Below are 19,405 nucleotides of genomic sequence, written 5' to 3'. Positions count from 1 at the left end.
AATAACAGGTATCAGAGCCCAAATTCGGCGGAAAGAGTATTGCGATGACAGAGAAATAGGGCGGGCTCAGTTTGGTTGTCATTACGAGCTTGGAGACGTGCAGACAAGAAAAAACTAGTTGAAGGTTTCAATTGTCATAATACTCTAACAATGCGGGTGACACACAGTGAGTCTCGAAAATTAACTCGTGGATTGTGGTAATGAGCCACATGGAAATTAGTTCGAGAGGGAGATTGTTGGGCGTATAAACAAAGTCCCACATTGATAGCTGAATAGAAGAATGAGCTATTTATAAGATATAGTACTCTTAATGGTGTGAGGTCTTTTAAGAAATCTCGTGCGAATTTTGCCCAAAACGGATAATATTATTATTGATTAATTAGGAGAATGAATGAATCTCACGTGCTTGGAGTTTTTAGGTGACCGTCAAAAAACATGTTCAATTGGTGCATTTTAATTATAGATCAAGTATTTTATAGGCAGGATTTTTAGTTTCGAGTATAAATGAAATGTTTAATTATTAATTAGGTACTATAGGTGTCAAAATGAAAATAATTTGGGTCTTCTTTTTCCGCTGGTTTGACCATTCTCATATGGTTGGTAGCTTAAGTTATATACTAATAACATAAAGAAGCACTCTTTTGCAGATACATCTGTCTCACATAAAAAAGCCTTTTCAAAGAAGCAAGAAGAGTAAACGCCTCGGGGTTAGCGTGAGCGGAATAATACTAATATCCTAGGTTTTGACGTTTAACATCACCAAAAGGATTGTTGATCAAAGTGGGTTGTTTATTTCTTCAGTTTTCTTGGCTTTGCAATTGGCATAAAGTATAGTGAGTCTAGAATTGGGGTATGGAGGATCATCTACAGATATCTCCAGCGGGGGCAAATGCGAGTCCAGGGAAAGAGCAGCAGGCTGCTGGAGTAGGGATACTTCTACAGATCATGATGCTTGTGCTTTCCTTTGTTCTGGGACATGTTCTTAGACGACATCGTTTTTATTATATTCCTGAAGCCAGTGCCTCTCTTTTAATTGGTATCCTACCAACTCACTCTCTTTTGGTTATTCTTTTAATTTGAAGTTTCTCTTCTGGCTTTGCTTTATATAATGCGAGTCTTAAAATGCCAAGGCTTTTCCATAGTAAGGTGAGGTTTTGTTCAATTTTCACTCTTTTTTCCCATTTCTATTTTGCCCCTTTTCTGTTCTGGGTCAGTATAAGAGTTTTTGAAATGCAAATATCAGTAGGATTTTCCCCTAGTAATGTTCTTTTAGTTCAATTTTCAGTCTTTTTTGGCATTTCAATTTTGCCCATTTTCTGTTAAACAAAGAAACAAACAACATAGGCAGTGTAATCCCACAAGTGGAGGAGTCTGGAGAGGGTAGAGAGATTGTTTCCGATAGACCCTCCGCTCAAAAGAAATGTAAGCAATGCAGGATTGCAATACAAATAAGACAACAAAATATCAAGATACACAACAAGTGAAGCAACAGATAGTAATACACGAGTCTGAAAACACCAAATATGACTCGAGTCTGAAAATACCAAATATGAGTAGCACGGTTCCGTTTGCTTCTGGATATTGTCCAATTTATACCACTCAATTTTCCCTTCTTATGTTCTGGGTCTATGTAATATGATTCTGAAAATGGCAGTATGAGCAAGTTTTTCCATCGTTTGCCATGGCATTTTCAAATTGAGGTACCCTTAAGCTGGAATTTGCTGGGAACGTTGTTGCATGAATTTGCCTTTGTTGTTGTGGGTAATCGTTTTAGAACTTAGTGGAAGCAAAATATCCATACAGTTGTTATCAACTAGTTGGGAGTTTAGTCGTTGTTGGTGCGTTTATACACCAAGGAGTCTGGTTAATTCGTTTGGATTGTTGTTTGTTTAGTGTGGTCTCGAGCTTTGGACAAACCTTAAATTGAGTATTAGAATGAATAGAATGTTCACCTAGCTAAAACCCAACTAGTTTTAGATTGTGACATTTTTTTATGTTGATGTTGGTAACAGTTCACTAATCTAATGCGAAGGTAAAATGCAATTTGAGTACTTTTTTACCAAGCTTGTTGAGCATTTTCCATTTGACTTGACCAACTGAGGTGCCCTTTAGCTTGGAACATACTGAAACTTATGTTGCTTGGATTCTCTTTGCGACAGGTTTGATTGTAGGTGGATTGGCTAATGTTTCAGATACAGAAACAAGCATTAGGTAGTTTTTTGAATTTTCATCACCATTTAGTTCTTGAAGATTTTATTTAGTTTTATGGATTTGTGTTCCTGGACTTTTGACTCTGTTTTTCTTTTTTTGCTTCTTACTTGGCAGGGCGTGGTTTAACTTCCATGAAGAGTTTTTCTTCCTCTTCCTATTGCCACCGATCATATTATATCCACATTTAGATTCTTTGCTGCAGAAAATTATTTTTGTTCCATGTTCTGTAGTTAAATATTCAGCTTCTTTAGGAATTTATTAGCACAAGTTCTTTTCCTTGACCTTCTTTGCTTACTCAGTCAGGATTTAGTCTATCACCTGTAAGTTTTCTTCTCTTGGTACTTACTCGATACACAACCTGCTTTTGTTTTTAGCATTGCTAACAGTATGGCTTTACTGATGCTGTAAGCAGAAACCGTTCTTTTCAAACTTTGGAGCAATTATCACTTTTGCTATTTTGGGAACTTTCATTGCTTCTTTTGTTACTGGCATTCTGGTGTGAGTATTGCTTGTGTCTATGATTTTCTTAGTACTATCAGTTTTCACTCTTCATAAAATTGATTTATTGTGAATGTAATTTTTTGCAGTTACCTTGGTGGAGTTACGTATCTCATGTACAGACTTCCATTTGTAGAGTGTCTGATGTTTGGAGCTCTTATATCGGCAAGTGATCCTGTCACTGTTCTGTCTATTTTTCAGGTTAGTCTTTCTTTATTGCTGTTCTTCGTTGTTTTAATCAACTGCTTTGCTTCCTGTATTAGACTAGTCACTTTTGAGTTATGACTAGTCTCTTTTATTTTTTTAATTGTTTATTTGGTTTGGTACAATTTACAACATATGTTAACACAGTAAAATCCATAAAAAGTATATTTCCATCATCAAAAAAGCAACTTTTTTGGTGACATCTTCACTGTTTGCACGATAATGTCATTGATCGTGTTAGCCCTTCAATTCTGCGTATATGAATGCCAGGAACAATAGACAGAAGACTGAATGGCTAAGGAGTATGAGATATCTTAGACTAAAGAAAAAAGATTAGTGTACTAACTGTCATGAATTGAAACAGGAGGGTTGTGATCGGCACTTAGTGATCATTTGTCCCAAGCAAACCCTGGCTGATTTAGCAATAACAAACGATAGGGACTCTGGGCAGTCCCGTACCATCAGATAACATTTATAAGGCAAACTGTACCAAGTTTCAAACCTTGGACTGAGGGCCTTATCATATAATAAATCTGTCCACTAGGGACAAACCACAACATACTAGTCAACTTTTCCACCGACAGAGGACGTGGAGCATCTGATCGAAGCATAAACTGAAAAAGGGACGCAACTTAGAATTGTAAGCAAAATAAGATAGACTATTAAGACCTCTACTAAAGAAGTGAGAGGCTTACATTGATCACGATGGTGCTCAAACATCTGATTCTATATCTGCCTCTGTATCTTTATGAGATGTAAGAGGGGAGTCATCTGGACGAGTAAGCTTTATCGGCTGTCCCTAAAAGCCTGACACAAGTCTTCGAAGAAAATGTGCATGCGTGAACAGAGTTGTAACTGTAAACAAACGCAGATGCTGAATTGAACTGAACTGTGCCCGAACGATTAACTGGAAGCTTCAACTCACACCCTTGTTGCCTGTTTGAACTACACGAATGCATATGTCACTATGAGGTTATAACTGGAGAGAGTTCTATCAAGAATCTGACTTACCTCATGATGCAACCTCATAGTAGGGCAGTAATGTACTTGAGGTTGGGACTACTATCAAGCCCTTGAACTAACAGTTATCTGGTTGCGAAGCTGGCCATAGTCAAATGACAAAAATATAACCCACTCTTGCACGTGTGGTTTTGGAATGGTGCCACTCAGTGGCAGGGGCGGACCCACGTAGTGTCAAGTGGGCTCAACTGAACCCACTTCGTCCGAAAATTTGTTGTTTATGTTAGGAAAATTATTGTGAAATTTCTATATATAAATCACTTGAACCCACATGATACAAAGTCAAGCTCTGGTCCAGTGGGCAAGTGGGTTCAAAGCCATGGTGAATATCCGGGATCGATTCTGCTTTATAACATTTTGCATGCTGCTGTTTTGCTCAGTTCAGTATGTATGTAGTAGGGCCAGTAGGCCAATTTGGCTAACAATGTTACGGTAAAAACGGGCCCATTTTTAATATGCTAGTCAAATGCCAGCTAGTAAATTTATTTCTCTTTCTATTTTACCTTGTATATTTTGTTTTCTTACTCAAATTTTAAAAAATATATCTAAAATCTATTTTACTTCAAAAAACATTTAACTTTTTATTAATTGAATTTTGGTACTCTCTTTCATAGTTTTTTGCTAAAACATGCAACTACATTCTATCTAGTTTGTTAGTTTACTTTGATTTAATTAATTAATTTATAGTAGTTTTGTGTAGTTTAAAGCCCCTTTGTAGTGTCTTTTGTTTGTAAATAACAACATTGATAATTATACATGATTTGTTAAACTATTTTGGATATACAAATTTTAAACTCTTGTTGAAGTAAATTTTTTAAATTAGATAGAATATTTTTTAAAGTAAATGTAAGTAGGTTCTTTGTAAATTTTTTAAATTTTGCTCAACTTTGTTAAATAAAAAAGGTGTCGGGTTTAAAAAAATCCTGTTTTGAGGTTACATATTTAAACAAATAGAAGAGGTCAAATTTTTGTTGTGCTCTTCGCCACTTGCACTATTGGCGATCACCATTGATCATCATTATTTACTGATTGAACCCATGAACCCACTTGTGTAAAATCCTGGATCCGCCATTGCTCAGTGGTTGAGGCAAACATCCACTCAGTATCCTTCAGTCGCCTCCCATAATGCAACTATTATCCTCATGCTCAATTATAAGATACTGTAAATAAATAAAGAAACATATGCATATAAAATATATATGAAGCTGAAATATTTAATAATGCAACTTAGGCAGCACCTGTATCGCGTGCAAATATTAATTGAAGCTCGATCTTCTCAAACCATGTATAAGCTCGTCTCCTCATATAAATGGCTGCCCAACTCACTATTATGACATTCATACAATTTATCAAGCTGGGTTTGATGTTATGGAGAGTTAATATGGAAGATAATGCCTTATGGAGGAAGGTGATTATCCAAAAATATGGGCAACAAGGTAACTGTATCACTAAGAAAGGTCAATTTTTCATATGGGACTTGCAGGAAAGCTATCAGGAAGCATTGGGAGGAATATGCTTTAAACATTGGATTCACAGTAGGCAATGGAAGGAAAATATCATTTTGTAGTGAAAATTGGTTATGGCATGGTCCTCTCAAAGATCTTTTCTCTGATTTATTTTGTTTAACAACTACACCTGAGGCTACTATAGAGGAGACATGGTTTTTTCAAGGATGGAACTTTGCTTTCAAAAGAGTCTTAAATGACTGGGAAGTTGGAAGGGTGGATCAAATGCTGAAGACATTGGAGGTTTGCATTGAATAATGGGAAAGGCATGGGAGGGTTCTTACAACAACAACAACAACAACAACCCAGTGAAATCCCACATCGTGGGGTCTGGGGAGGGTAGAGTGTACGCAGACCTTACTCCTACCAAGGTAGGATGGTTGTTTACAAATAGTCCATTATTTTCTTCAAATTTTGTGGATGGTTCTGTTCTACTAGCATTGTCCAGACTTTAAGATTAACATTGGGAGCTCTACATCTTCTTGTTACTTTAGGTTACCTAACATTAAGACAAGTTCTATACCCAAGGGTGTGGCCTAGTGTGGTCAATGAAGTAGGAGGAAAGCTATGAGGTATCAAGTTCAAATTCCAGTGGAATGGAGGCAAACACACTAGGTTATTTCTTCCCTTCTGCCTGAGCCGTGTTGTATAGAGTTATTTGGTACCTCTGCTGATGGGAGATAGCAGGTATCCCGTGGAATGGTTGAGGTGCATGCAAGTTGGCCTGGACACCATCGCCATAATAAAAAAACAGGTTCTATTGTTATTTCTTGAATGAATGACAAAAATGGAGAAAGTCTAAAGCACCGAAGATGGATAAAGTTTTATCATTTTGCAAGTAAAACATGGCACTAATGCAGCACATTCCTTCGGGTTGCTTTGCTTTGTAAAAATAATCAATTTTGGGAAAAAATATTAAGAAATATGTTAAGGCTGGATAAAGCAAAGAAAGGAAAGAAGTTCCCTAGGGAGAGAGTGAATATATAATGACCTAATGGGCGGTTACCAGAACTGATTTTGCCCAAGTTACTGACTTGCATCCCAAGCAAACACTTCTGTTGATATTTTCACCCGTACGCTACTGGTCATTACACGTGTGTTACAATATGATAATTCCTTAAGATGGGAGGCACAAAAAGCTAAAAGAAATCGCTTAATATTGGGATTATCTCTATTTATCGCTTCTCATGTGTTTATGCAATGTGGCTTCGACGAACTGCGTGTTGGATGATAGAGTCTTAGGAATGAGGCTATCCGGGACAAGGTGGGAGTGGCCTTGGTGGAAGACAAGATGCGGGAAGCGAGACTGAGATGGTTTGGGCATGTGAAGAGGAGAGACACAGATGCCCCAGTGCGGAGGTGTGAGAGGTTGGCCATGGATGGTTTCAGAAGAGGTAGGGGTAGGCCGAAGAAGTATTGGGGAGAGGTGATTAGACATGACATGGCGCAGTTACAGCTTACCGAGGACATGACCTTAGATAGGAAGGTATGGAGGACCCAGATTAGGGTAGAAGGCTAGTAGATAGTCTCGTTTATCCTTTCATATTAGTAGTCGCATTATCGCGCTATAATTTCTTGTGCTTTGATTTCTGCTACTATATGTTATTTCCTGTACTTTGATTATCTTATTTTATCTGTGATAGCTACTGCCCCCTTGCAAACTGCTTCATCATGGCTTAGTCGCTTTCGTTATTTTCATTTTCATATCTCTTTGAATTTCTTGGCCTTATTTGACCTCTTTTTATGCTTTCTATTGAGCCGAGGGACTTTCGGAAACAGCCGTCCTACCTTGGTAGGAGTAAGGTCTACGTACACTCTACCCTCCCTAGACCCCACATTGTGGGATTTCACTGGGTTGTTGTTGTTATTCGTTTTTGATTAGTGATATACTTTTATTCAAACAAAAGCAGAACCAAGTTGGTTTTTTGGAAAGGAAAAGAGACCAAGTTGATACAGTATTCAAAACTCAGATTCCATCTATAAATGCTGGGAACTGAAGAACTCTAGCAAAGTATCTAGAGCCCGTTTGGATTGGCTTATAAGTTGCTTATAAGCTGTTTTCAGCTTTTTTGAGTGTTTGGCTGGCCAGCTTAAAGCCATTTTGTGCATAAAATAAGCCCCAAAAAATAATTGGGCCCATTTGGTTTAGCTTATCTAAAGCAGCTTATAAGCTGAAAACAGCTTATAAGCAAAAAAAATAAGTTAGCCTACCCCAACTTATTTTTTTTTTGGCTTATAAGCTGTTTCCAGCTTATAAGCTGCTTATTTTAAGCCCATCCAAACAGGCTCCTAGTCTAGATCATATACATTAAGCACTTTATACCCAAAAGCCAAAAGATACCAACACTTGTATATGTAAGTTTATGAATATGTTCTGTATTGTCTTCAAAACATCCTTGTTTTTCTTCTAGCTGGAGTACCCAAAAGGTACATGCTGGGAATAGTGAAGCACAGCATAAATGTTACCAATGTCAAAAAAAATAGTGAAGCACAGCATCCTATCTTCTTTGTTCAGCTTCCTGCCATTCCAACACTACAGTAATTCTGTTACTGTTCTAGGCATTACCCAGCATATACCATATAGGTTTAGAAACATACCTTAAATTTGTCTGGCAACCTGACAATGTATCAGTCGGTGCCTAAAGAAGAGAAAATAGTCACCCCAAATTTTACCATGGGTATCACAGTCCATTCACTACCACCAAATACTGAACATCAGTGACCTACCTGTCTTAGCCCCACGAGAAAGCAACACTAGCAACTTATTTAAGTAGCTAAATACAAAATAGCGAAATTTAAAGTATAAGCTATTTCATATATGAGAACATTTCCATACATGTTCTGCTCTTGAGTTCCATAAGGATTAGCAAGGTAGGCTACTTGAAATTCAGGTGAGTTTCCATCACCACCTTAAAAATGAAGTAGTTGTGTGTCATTGTTATAATCTTCTCTGTCAGCTTCTTTCCATTTGTTGGTTGAAATTATTTGTATGAAGTCAATCCAGTGGGTTTAGGTAGTATTTCTGATAGCATTGACAGAAAATATCGTGTGTTTGACAGAATGCTTAGAAATTATGTTGGTTAGTAGAGTAGACTTGAGTTTTGTACCTCCACATGACTGCTCTTTGGGTTTTCTGGATGATGCTACGGCACAGATATAAGTTATGTATTTATCATAAACTAGGTATATATACAACAACAATAACAAAAAAATTCCCCAATGCAAAACATGTTGGATCAACTGAAAGAATCCTCATTTATTTAAGCTCATCTCAAGTGTATAAACTAGGCATATGTAATCTGAAAAATCTAATAGATCATACCTCGTTGAGGGAGATACACAAATCGACAAGGAGAATCACAGTTGCTGAAGAAAACTCAATATTGACAAGACATGACTTTGAGTGTGACTTTGGAGAAGGAGAAGAGGGAGAAGAAATTTGGTTTTGTCCTGGTCTATCGTCACTGTCTCTGTCATTGGAGGTTGAATATCAGATCTGTTGAGTATCTTTATTTTTTGTTATAAATAAATCCTTTTAGTGTCATACTGTCATTTAGTGTTAGCAACTGTTGTCTCTCTTTGCGGATTTGATATCTCTTTTTATATAAGTAACTATTCTCTCCCTTTACCAATTGATTATCTTTTTAATCTCTCCCTTTGCCAACTTATGTGGCTTTTCAAAAGTTTAAAATTGATATAGTTGGGTCTACTGTTTCATCATTGGCTAAGATTTGCTGTCCTTTCGTGGAATGAGTTTGTTTCTTTGACATGATTGTAGGAGCTTGGCACAGACGTGAACCTATATGCTTTAGTGTTTGGGGAATCTGTTTTAAATGATGCAGTAAGTCCTGCCTATTCTTTTATATGAAAGGTTGACATATCACTATGGTGATTACTTGTTTTCCCATATAATGGGAGTTTAAGTTGTGTATATGTATTCTTTATCAAAAAAAGTTATGTATTTGTATTTTGTGTATTTATTTCTTTGGTTTTCTTTGTATGCTGCACACTTGGAAGATGGCAATTTCCTTGTACAGGTTAGTACACGTGTGCTTAACTGTTGCAGTGGTATTGATAGTCAAGGAGCATCTGCACATATAAATAGATCCAGCTGGATTGACAATCAAGCACTGGGTTGTTTTGTAGGACAATGTCATTGGTCAGAAGCCACATGTCAGATGGTCAGAATTATTTCATGATAACCGTCCGATTTTTTGAAACTTTTATGGGCTCCCTGTCAGCTGGTTAGTATTTTGGACTGTTTAGTTTATTTTTCATCTTTCTTCATTCAGTGAAGGTCAAGCAGGTGTTATTTTAAGGGAAAAAACTTTTAAAACAGGTGTTATTTTAAGGGAAAAAACTTTTAAAACTACTCAAACTATGTCATATTCTATAAAATCCTGAGGGGATGATCTCTTTTTAAGCAAACAACAACAACATACCTAGTGTAACCCCACAACGTGGGGTCTGGGGAGGGTAGGATGTACGCAGACCTTACCCCTACCTTTGTATGGTAGACAGGCTGTTTCCAATGGATCCTCGGCTTAAAAGAAGTGTAATCAAAGCAGGGTATAAAGGAAAATAGCGACAACAAAAGCAAGATAAACAAAGCAAAAGAAGTAACAAATAGTAATAAAAAGATACAATGCGAATGCTAGATAATATTACTAAATAGGGAGAAAAGGGGACTTGCCCCTATCTCTCCCACATAAAAGTGCTACAACACTCGGTCACCTACTAACCTTCTACCCTAATCCTCGACCTCCAGACCTTCCTATCTAGAGTCATATCCTCGGTAAGTTGGAGGTGTGCCATGTTCTATCGAATCACCTCCCCCCAGTTCTTTTCGGCCCTATCTGTCCCACATAAAAGTGCTACAACACTCGGCTACCTAGTAACCTTCTACCCTAATCCTCGACCTCCAGACCTTCCTATCTAGAGAAATATCCTCGGTAAGTTGGAGGTGTGCCATGTTCTGTCGAATCACCTCCCCCTAGTTCTTTTCGGCCTACCTTTACCTCTCCTAACACCAACCTATGTTGCGCGAAATACCGCACCCGTCTTGGATACGGTCAACCAACTGCAGATTGGAGTCCGTGGACAAATTTTGGGGGAAATTTGAGATTTTGATTTCTCAAAATGAAAGATGAACAAATTTAAGACATGGGAAATGGCATACCCTCAATATTATAGTCCTTTTGTCTCATATTTGTTGCTTCATGTTTCAGGCCAAACATAGAGAAACTTAGACTTCAGCTTATGTTTATAATTGTGAATTTTCTTAGCCGAATCCCCGCATGCGAATCCATACCTGGATCCGCACCCCTAAATCTTAAAATTTAGGTTTTGCCGAATCCGACACTTGGATCCATACCGTATCGGATACCTCCACCCGAGTCCGAGCAACTTAGAGTCACCAACTATAGCCAACCTCTCACACCTCCTAACTGGTGCATCCACGCACCTCCTCTTCACATGCCCGAACCACCTGCTTCCCTCATCTTATCTTCCACGGAGGCCAATCCGACCTTGCCCTGTATAGCTTTGTTCCTAATCAATCTCTTTTTGTATGCCCGCACATCATCTAAGCATCCTCATCTCCTCAACCTTCATCTTCTGAACATGTACGTTCTTGACTGGTCAGCACTCTGCCCCTTACGACAATGTAGGTCTAACCACCGCTCTGTAGAATTTACCCTTCCATGATAGCACCTTATTATCACACTGAATCCCCGAAGCGATTCTGAATATATTTCAATTGTAACTGCCGGAGCCCAGAAATTTATCCACGGAAAAAAAAATGAAACCGCTGGAGTCTCTATCCATATGCATTTGTTCTATAAGACCAGCGGTTTCTTAATAGTTTGACTTATTTTTTTTTTTTTTTCACATATCAACTAACAACTTACTGCTCTGATTCTACAGGTGTTGGAGTTGGATTTGTTTCTGCTTTGATATCCTTCATGTTTTACTTCCTTCCAACGGTGCATCTTTCTTGCAGTTTGTATGCACAGAAAAATTGAACCAGGAAGTGTTACCTCCTTAATGATTTCTAACCAAAATTTCTAGGTCCTCTAAAGATTACGGTGCCTCTATAATCATGAACTTTTAAAGGCACCATGATTGTTATTTAGTAAGTTTAAAGGCTCTAATGTATTTAGTTATATTTTACCTTTATATCCTACTGAGTCAAGCAAGAGTGAAGGTTATTTATCTTCTGATTCTTTCAGCCTTTACCTGTTTGGCTCTTTTTGTTCGTTGTTCACTTTCTTTACTCTTCAAATTATGAAATGTGCATTTGATGTTAGCTGCTAAAAAAAAAAAACACAAGTGTGCATTTGATGCTTTCTAGCTCATAAAGTGTTGTAGTGCCTTGACTTCACACACCTTTTCAAATATGCTGGCTTGGATATTGACAAGTAAGTCAAGTATTTTATAGCTTTTCTGCTCGATCTGCTTCTGACTGTGATGAATACTGATGGCGTTTCTGCTAATTATGTTGGCAGTCTTCAGAACTTGGAGAGCTGTTTGTTTGTCCTCTTTCCGTATTTCTCGTAAGTAACTACATCAGATTCTCACTTTTCCACATTCTATCTTGGCTTTGTACCTAACGTGTTTTTGTCGTGAACCATCATCTTCCAGATATATGCTAGCAGAAGGACTTGGTCTCTCTGGCATAGTGTCTATATTGTTCACTGGAGTCGTAAGTTTTCATCTACATTTCCTCTTTTCATTCTCTTCCTGCTATATGTGCTTAGTACTTCTGGATTTTGTCTTGTAGGTTATGAAGCGCTATACATACACAAATCTATCAGAAAGTTCACAGCGATTTGTGTCCGCGTTTTTTCATTTGATATCATCATTAGCTGAAACTTTTGTGTAAGTTGGGCATTCCAGTTTTTGAGGATTTGTAATATTTGTACTTCCCATTTTTGTTAAATAACTTCCGTAAGTGATTGTTTTTGTTGAACGTGTAGATTTATATATATGGGATTTGATATCGCGATGGAAAAACATAGCTGGTCCCATGTTGGATTTATCTTCTTCTCAATTGTATCCTTAACATGTAGTCTTCTTTATATATTGAAACTTGTTCCTTGATGTTAATGTGAATCAACTTTTTTTCCTTTAACTTCTTGTTCACTCCAGCTGTTCATTGTGATTGCGAGGTATGTTTGTTACTCTGTTTTCTTGTTCTCTGGGATTACACTTGGCTACATGATTTTATCTGTAGCTCATTGTCCCAATGCCTATATTGCTCTATATTCTCCCTGTATTTTGCATTAGATTATGGATGGAATGACCTCAAGGTTGAAAAGGCATAATTGCTTATCTTTTTCCTCTCTTTCATTAAGGGCTGCCAATGTGTTTGGTTGTGCATATTTGGTGAATCTCGTACGACCTCCACACCGGAAGATACCAGCAAAACATCAAAAAGCACTCTGGTACAGTGGTAAGTGGTGAAGATTTTCAGTCTATGTTTTGGCTTTTCGATTTTATTGGAGCTCATTATTGATGTGGATGTCTAGGACTTCGAGGCGCTATGGCTTTTGCCCTTGCTTTGCAGTCAATCCATGATCTTCCTGAAGGACATGGTCAGACAATATTCACTGCTACCACTGCCATTGTTGTATTAACGGTATGCAACCTAACTTGAGTTTTGATTTACTTCTTATTGATGGCCTAATATGCATGAAAAGGAATTACCTCCGGTGTAGAACATCATTATTTTAAAAAAAACAATGTATGAACGTACTATCCTGAGATCAAGCAGCAAAAAGAATCTGATCCAACTAAGTTGACTCTACTGTGAGTGAGAAACTGTTGATAGGATGAGTACATAGATGTGAACATTGAAGTCAGATTAGCAGCTGTTCTTAATTTTTCAATTTAGCCATCTTAATTTTTCTACATGTTCGTTTTTCTTCTGAAAAGGTAACATTTTACATGTTACATCTTCGTGTTCCTTTTTATTCTCATGAATGATTAAGAACACATATCTGAATTGTTTGCATTTAGGCTTTTCAGTTTCGTGTAGTCTCACTCCAACTTCATACTTCTTATGGTGGCTAAACTTGCAGTGCATGCATAATTTTTGTCTTCAACCTATCTAAAACCCTTAGGGGTCTTTTGGTTCATGGACAAAGTTCGCAAAGATTCAATCTCAATTAAAACAAAAAGGTTGCTAGGAATTAATAACCACTTGATTATTTAGTGTTTATGCTTTTTCTTACCAGATGTTTGGTTCACTGCATTAAAACGAGTTATACAGGGTAAATATAATAGTTTACATATTTACTATTATTTTTAAGTAAATAAAAGATAAAAAGACGAAATCAAGGTCGTTTTGATGTTTTAGGTGTTTCATCCTCGTAATGCTAATCTCATAGAACTTAGCCCATGTTGGATCCAGTTGAAATAATACCATATTGCATTACATAATAATAACGGTATTGCTTGTACCGGAAATGAAATGCCAACTAAATCCAATATAAAATTTTACTGAACTTTATTCCAGGACTATTTTGTTATTCCCGGTTACCGAACGCCCCTTCTTCTCCAGAATATTACTCAATGGTCTCTGGTTCTAGTTTTTTGTTGGTTGCTCGCTGGTTCTGTCAATTAATACGACATTGCTATTGCTTGCAAAATGGCATACATTGTGAAACTTCATTTTGCATATTATGAGCTAAATCATCCATAAGAAGAGTAAATAAGTACGAGCTCTAGGCAAATCCTTGGTGTAATGCACAGGCAACAGTTCTGTATTTTCTTCCAACTATTCTTATGCTTGTTTGCTACTTCGTACATATCATTCGTGACCTTTATGTATTTGATAGGAATTCTTTTCTTCTTCAACATCCACCACAAGGACTTCTCTAGGCCATTAATATCATGTGGAGATCTTTCTCCTCTTCCTGCAAACTGTGATTAATCTATTTTGCAAATATATAGCCTCAAGATCTACCGCCTAGCCTAAGTTGGTTCTTTGTCAGCCTCTAATGCCTTCATGTCAACGCTCCATCACTACTTCTCAAAGTGTTTCATTGTAAGACTCCGAAATTTGTATCTTATACAATTTTGAATAGATTCGTTAGTCTTATTAATCTAGACAAGTGCTTTTCTCTAGTCGTTTGGCATCTTTCCACTCCTTGATATAACATCGAGTAATTTTACTCCAACCTCTCCAAGGTAATTTTTTTCAAACTTTCTTTAGGGACCATTTAGACCACAGGTTATCCTAACCTCATATCCTCTTGGTGCCTTTACTTCTCCCAACCTAATTATGAGTGTAGCTAAAATTTTCATCTTTCGCGGATGTATAAATATCTATAAAGTTATTATGACCCTCATTCGTAATGTATAACAAACAACAACAACATACCAGTGGGGTCTGGGAGGGTAGGATGTACGCATACCTTTCCCCTACCTTTGTGGGGTAGAGAGGCTGTTCCGATAGACCTCAATCGTAATGTATGTGTTGGATAAATCTAACATACGCTAAAAGCCTAAAAGTAATCAGAAGTCTAACATTACATGCCGAAAGGCTTCTAAAGACCATCACATTACACAATTAATTAGAGAACTCTATGGTGGAAAAAATATAGAGAACGTTATCACGTAAAATAAAAAATTGATTAGAAAAAAGACGCGAACTGATGGGGAATAATGTCTCTGTTCCGCTGAAACTGAAACCATGCACTCTTTACATTTTCCAAAAACTACTGGCCTTCGTATAAACTTTTCTCCCTGGATGCTAGTGAAACCCCAAAAAAATTTATTGCAAAAAGTGGGATTTGACGATTCCCGTGTGTCATTCTACAATCATAATGTTTCTGAGTAAAGTTTGTCAATAGATGGTTTTCTGAGCATGCACGTAACTGAAACATTGCTGCTTCAAATATATAGTAAGTGTAGCATTTACAACAAACTAAATTTGTTGCTTTGGAATATTCCATTTTTATTATCATTACTCCTTTCTGCCCATTCTTCCTCCAGACTGGATGGATAATCTCTTCCACAGTATATGATATAATCTAATCAAACTCCGTCTGCAACTTTTCAGGTGTTGATTATTGGAGGATCAACAGGAACCATGCTAGAAGCCTTGGAAGTTGTGGGTGATAGTCAGTCTGGCTCCTTGGGTGAAGTAAGTGCATTAGCCATACTGTTTTCCAACTTTGTAATAAGTTAGAATGTTTTGTTCAGTGCACTAATATTCTCCTTCTCTTTTCTGACTTCAGACCTTTGAGGGGAACAATGGATATATAGCTCCTTCTTATAGTGATGAATCTTATGATGGTGAACCGTCATCAGGGAACAGGTTCAGGATGAAACTTAAGGAGTTCCACAAGAGGTAATGTTCTTTTGCTTTTTGCACAATGTAAGGGAGATTTCAATCTTGGTCTCCTTAACGTTGCCCACTTCTGTGAGACAGGTTCTCTCATCATTTCCCGTCTTTTAATGCATTTTATTGTTTTCTCCAGTACTACTTCATTCTCAGCATTGGACAAAAACTACCTCACTCCATTCTTTACTTCTCAAGGTGGAGATGATGATGAAGGTAATCTGCATGTCGTTTACACTTTATAATGTTTTTGTAACTTGATATGAGAATCAGACTGTTTGCGTCAACATGCTAGTTACCATTTATCTCTGTTACTTGTTGTGCTCATCATCGTCTTTTGAATTTTGTCTAATCATGTATACAACCATTAACTTGATAAGCTCTTGCAATATGACTTAATTTTTTCTGGTATACAGATGAGCCAATAATGCACAGCTCCAGAAGAGCCGGTTAAGGCGGCCACAACTGACTTTCAAAGATCACAGTCAAATTTCAAGATGACAAGATTAGTACAAATCACATTTTGCTGCAAAGATAAAATCAACTTCAAGTATACTCAGCGGACAAATGAGTGGCTTGTTGATTGTAATTACGCATCAATTATGACGAAGAGTTTAGATTCTTTAGGGGTACAAAGAATAACAGGTGGCTATTCAGTATAGGAAGTTTAGGATTTAGCATACCTAGCAAAGGAAAATCACCTGATATCCCTTGTATATGAATGTTCAAGCCAGGATTAGTAACGGAAACACAACTCCGAGTGGCTTCTATATGCTGAAATCGCGATATTTTTTGTTGATCTTTAACTTCTACGAATTAGTGTAAAGTAATTGGATATTCCATTAAGCTTGTAGCATGTTGCTTCATGCAGCCTATACAAAGCCTACTGGGCCAAACTTATCAGCTTCATTTTCACGATATATGTGGATTAGGGTATCAACGGTACAGTTCGGGGCAGTTATTTTATAAAATTTATATCATACTAATTTTTTGGTTAATTTATTTTGTATTACCAAAATTGGACTTTTCGAAATCATTCCATCATCTCGGTTTTTCTTCGGTATCTGTACGGTTCGGTTAATTTTTCTGTATTTTATAAAAAAAAAATGTCATATAAAAGTTACAAGGAGAAGTTGTACACGATACCATGCATAAAACATGAAGCACGACAAAAATATAGATCCATCCCACTATTTTATAGTAGTGTTAGATAATATTAAACAAAGACAAAATTTTTAGATCACACGAGCGGGAAGTAATCATTCAAGATGAGACACAAGAACAGAGCCTAATAAGATTCAGTATCCAATAAGAGAATTTAAATCATACGAGAGGAAGACATAGCTTGCTACTCAAGATCGTTGAAATACCTTGGAACTTAGTGGTTATTAATCGAGGTGCTAGAACTAATTTAGTTTCAATAGGGGTAACATAACAGGTTTCGGAGTTGGGACTTTAGTGCTAATTACTTGTTGCCAACTTGTAGTTATTTCCATCATCCAAGGCACAAGGCGAAAAATTTAATGTTTTATTAATTTTATACTTAATATATAATAATATATATTACACATATAAATGTATTCGCTACGGTTCGGTATTTTTTTGGTTTATTTTTATAAAATAAAAAACCTACCCAATTTTTTGGTATGATTAGAAATTTATATAAAAACCGTCAATTTTATTAAAAATTCCTAATAATCAGTTTAGTACGGTTCAGTTTGATACTAAATCGATTTTTACAAAACCATTGACACCCCTAATTTCATTTGCAGTTGCCTCGACAGTTAGAAGGGATAACAAAAGGCCTTGAGGATAAAGATTAACACAGGGAAGGGCTTAAAAATTCATGATTTAATTTTTCTACTTAGCTGAAAAGATATCTTGCTGTAAAAAATTAACCACTATATGTAATCATCTATATGGACTTGTCAAATGGTTTTTTTCAGTTTACAGTTGCCTTGACTATATCTTCTGATCTAAGAGCCTGTCTGGATTGGTTTATTTTAGGTGCTTTTAAGCATTTTTGGAGTATTTGGGTAAGATTAAAAAAGCTGCTTAAAAGCACTTATTTTTAAATCAAAATAACAAAAATAAGTCATAATTCCTAACTTATAACTTTTGGCTTATAAGTCAAAAGTTATAAGCCCATCCTAACGGGCTCTAAATTGACAAGTAGGACACACTTTGGCACCACGTTAAGTGAACTGTGTGGACTTGTACAAGGATGAGAAATAGACTCATTTATTACATTTTTTTGCGCGGATTGCCCTTCTTTTGGGGTGGTCTTTAAATTTTGCCCCTCATATTTGTGATCTTTAAATTATGCCCCTCATATTGCTGGTCTTTAATTTTTGCCCTTCGCATTGCAACTCTGAGCGATCACGCAGAAATCATGAGGTTCTGAGTTTGAACCCCCGCTCAAGCATAAATTAAAAAAAAATTGCAAGGCAAGGTTTGGGTCGCGTGTATGCCGGACCCGACATACTCTTGTTAAGGAATTACCAAATTTATGTCGGACCCGGCATACTCATGCCTTATGGGCAGACTTGGCATAAGTATGCCAGGTCCGGCATAACTTTGGTAATTCCTTAACAAGTTTATGCCGGTGGGGGCATACTTTTAATGGGCAAACTTTTATGCCGGACCCGGCATAAACTTGTGAAGGAATTACCAAAGTTATGCCGGACCTGACATACTTATGCCAAGTCTGCCCATAAGGCATAAGTATGTTGGGTCCGGCATAACTTTGGTAATTCCTTCACAAGTGTATGCCGGTGGGGGCATAGCGAAATTTAAATTCTGCCTTGCGATTTTTTTTTTTAAATTTTGACTGTGTGGGGGTTCGAACTTGGAACCCATGGGTTTTAGCCGAAGGGAAAAATTTAAAGATTTCAAATATGAGGGACAAAATTTAAAGACCACCCCAAAAGAAGGGCAATTATGCGAATTGCCCCATTTATTAGCCTTGAGAATTTTCGTCAAAGCCCCATTAAAGAATAATGCAGTTTGAAATGTATAAGGCCCAGGAACGCAGTTACACTGCCGGGCGGCTTAACGTACTTGGTGGTTTAAAGTCAAAATACCTTAAAAAAAACTTTAATTCTTTTTCATAAAATTCATATAGTGATGGCTAAAATGCAAAAGATTGTATCCAATGACCTAGGAAATAAGTGGTCTTGAACTTTTAACCCGCTTGCCCCATGGGCAAACCTTCAAGTTTAACGAGTTTTGACCCATGAGAAGTTTATCTGTAGATATTATTTGAATAACCTGATAGTATAAGGTTCCTTTAGACTAACAACGTATATAACTTAAACTCGGAAAATGCATAGAGCTTTATAGACTCCACTTCACACTTTTTCCCCTTTGAGAAATGTGAAGGTATCAAATCCACCTTGTTAATTTAATTTCAAATCATTACAATTTGCTTCCACATAATGGAGCTGTTTTCCTCTTTAGTCAATTTGAAGTCAATTTGCAAATTGAAATCGTCTATCTGAAGTCAATTTGTATTATAGAAGTCAGAAACATGCCAACTACCACTCTTCAATCCTGAAAAGATTATTAGAAAAATAAAATTGAATTGAGCTGAATTTTTCTTGTGTATTTCTCTTCTGCA

General features: G+C 36.9%; 1 protein-coding gene across 2 annotated transcripts; it reads left to right on the top strand.

The window, feature by feature from the left end:
- Positions 1-590: 590 nt before the first annotated feature.
- LOC132613599 (sodium/hydrogen exchanger 6-like) lies at positions 591-16,695 on the top strand. Of its 2 annotated transcripts, XM_060327688.1 has the most exons (22): positions 594-1,036; positions 2,160-2,211; positions 2,326-2,385; positions 2,507-2,531; positions 2,624-2,709; positions 2,799-2,910; positions 9,217-9,279; positions 9,456-9,475; positions 9,585-9,682; positions 11,364-11,392; positions 11,826-11,857; positions 11,945-11,992; positions 12,081-12,141; positions 12,220-12,317; positions 12,416-12,491; positions 12,588-12,607; positions 12,794-12,891; positions 12,968-13,077; positions 15,505-15,588; positions 15,683-15,795; positions 15,926-16,002; positions 16,203-16,695. In XM_060327688.1, the coding sequence occupies exons 1-22, from the start codon at positions 853-855 to the stop codon at positions 16,238-16,240; spliced, it is 1,584 nt and encodes a 527-aa protein (XP_060183671.1). In that variant the 5' UTR covers positions 594-852; the 3' UTR covers positions 16,241-16,695. The 2 variants fall into 2 exon arrangements, with proteins under 2 accessions (XP_060183672.1, XP_060183671.1); XM_060327689.1 differs by lacking the exons at positions 12,416-12,491; positions 12,588-12,607 and having other exon boundaries at positions 591-1,036.
- Positions 16,696-19,405: the final 2,710 nt, after the last annotated feature.

Source organism: Lycium barbarum, chromosome 10 (genome assembly GCF_019175385.1).
Source record: "Lycium barbarum isolate Lr01 chromosome 10, ASM1917538v2, whole genome shotgun sequence".
NCBI classification, from domain to species: Eukaryota; Viridiplantae; Streptophyta; class Magnoliopsida; order Solanales; family Solanaceae; genus Lycium; species Lycium barbarum.
The sequence above is the reverse complement of the archived record's forward strand: the minus strand, read 5'-3'. Positions and strand labels throughout refer to the sequence as shown.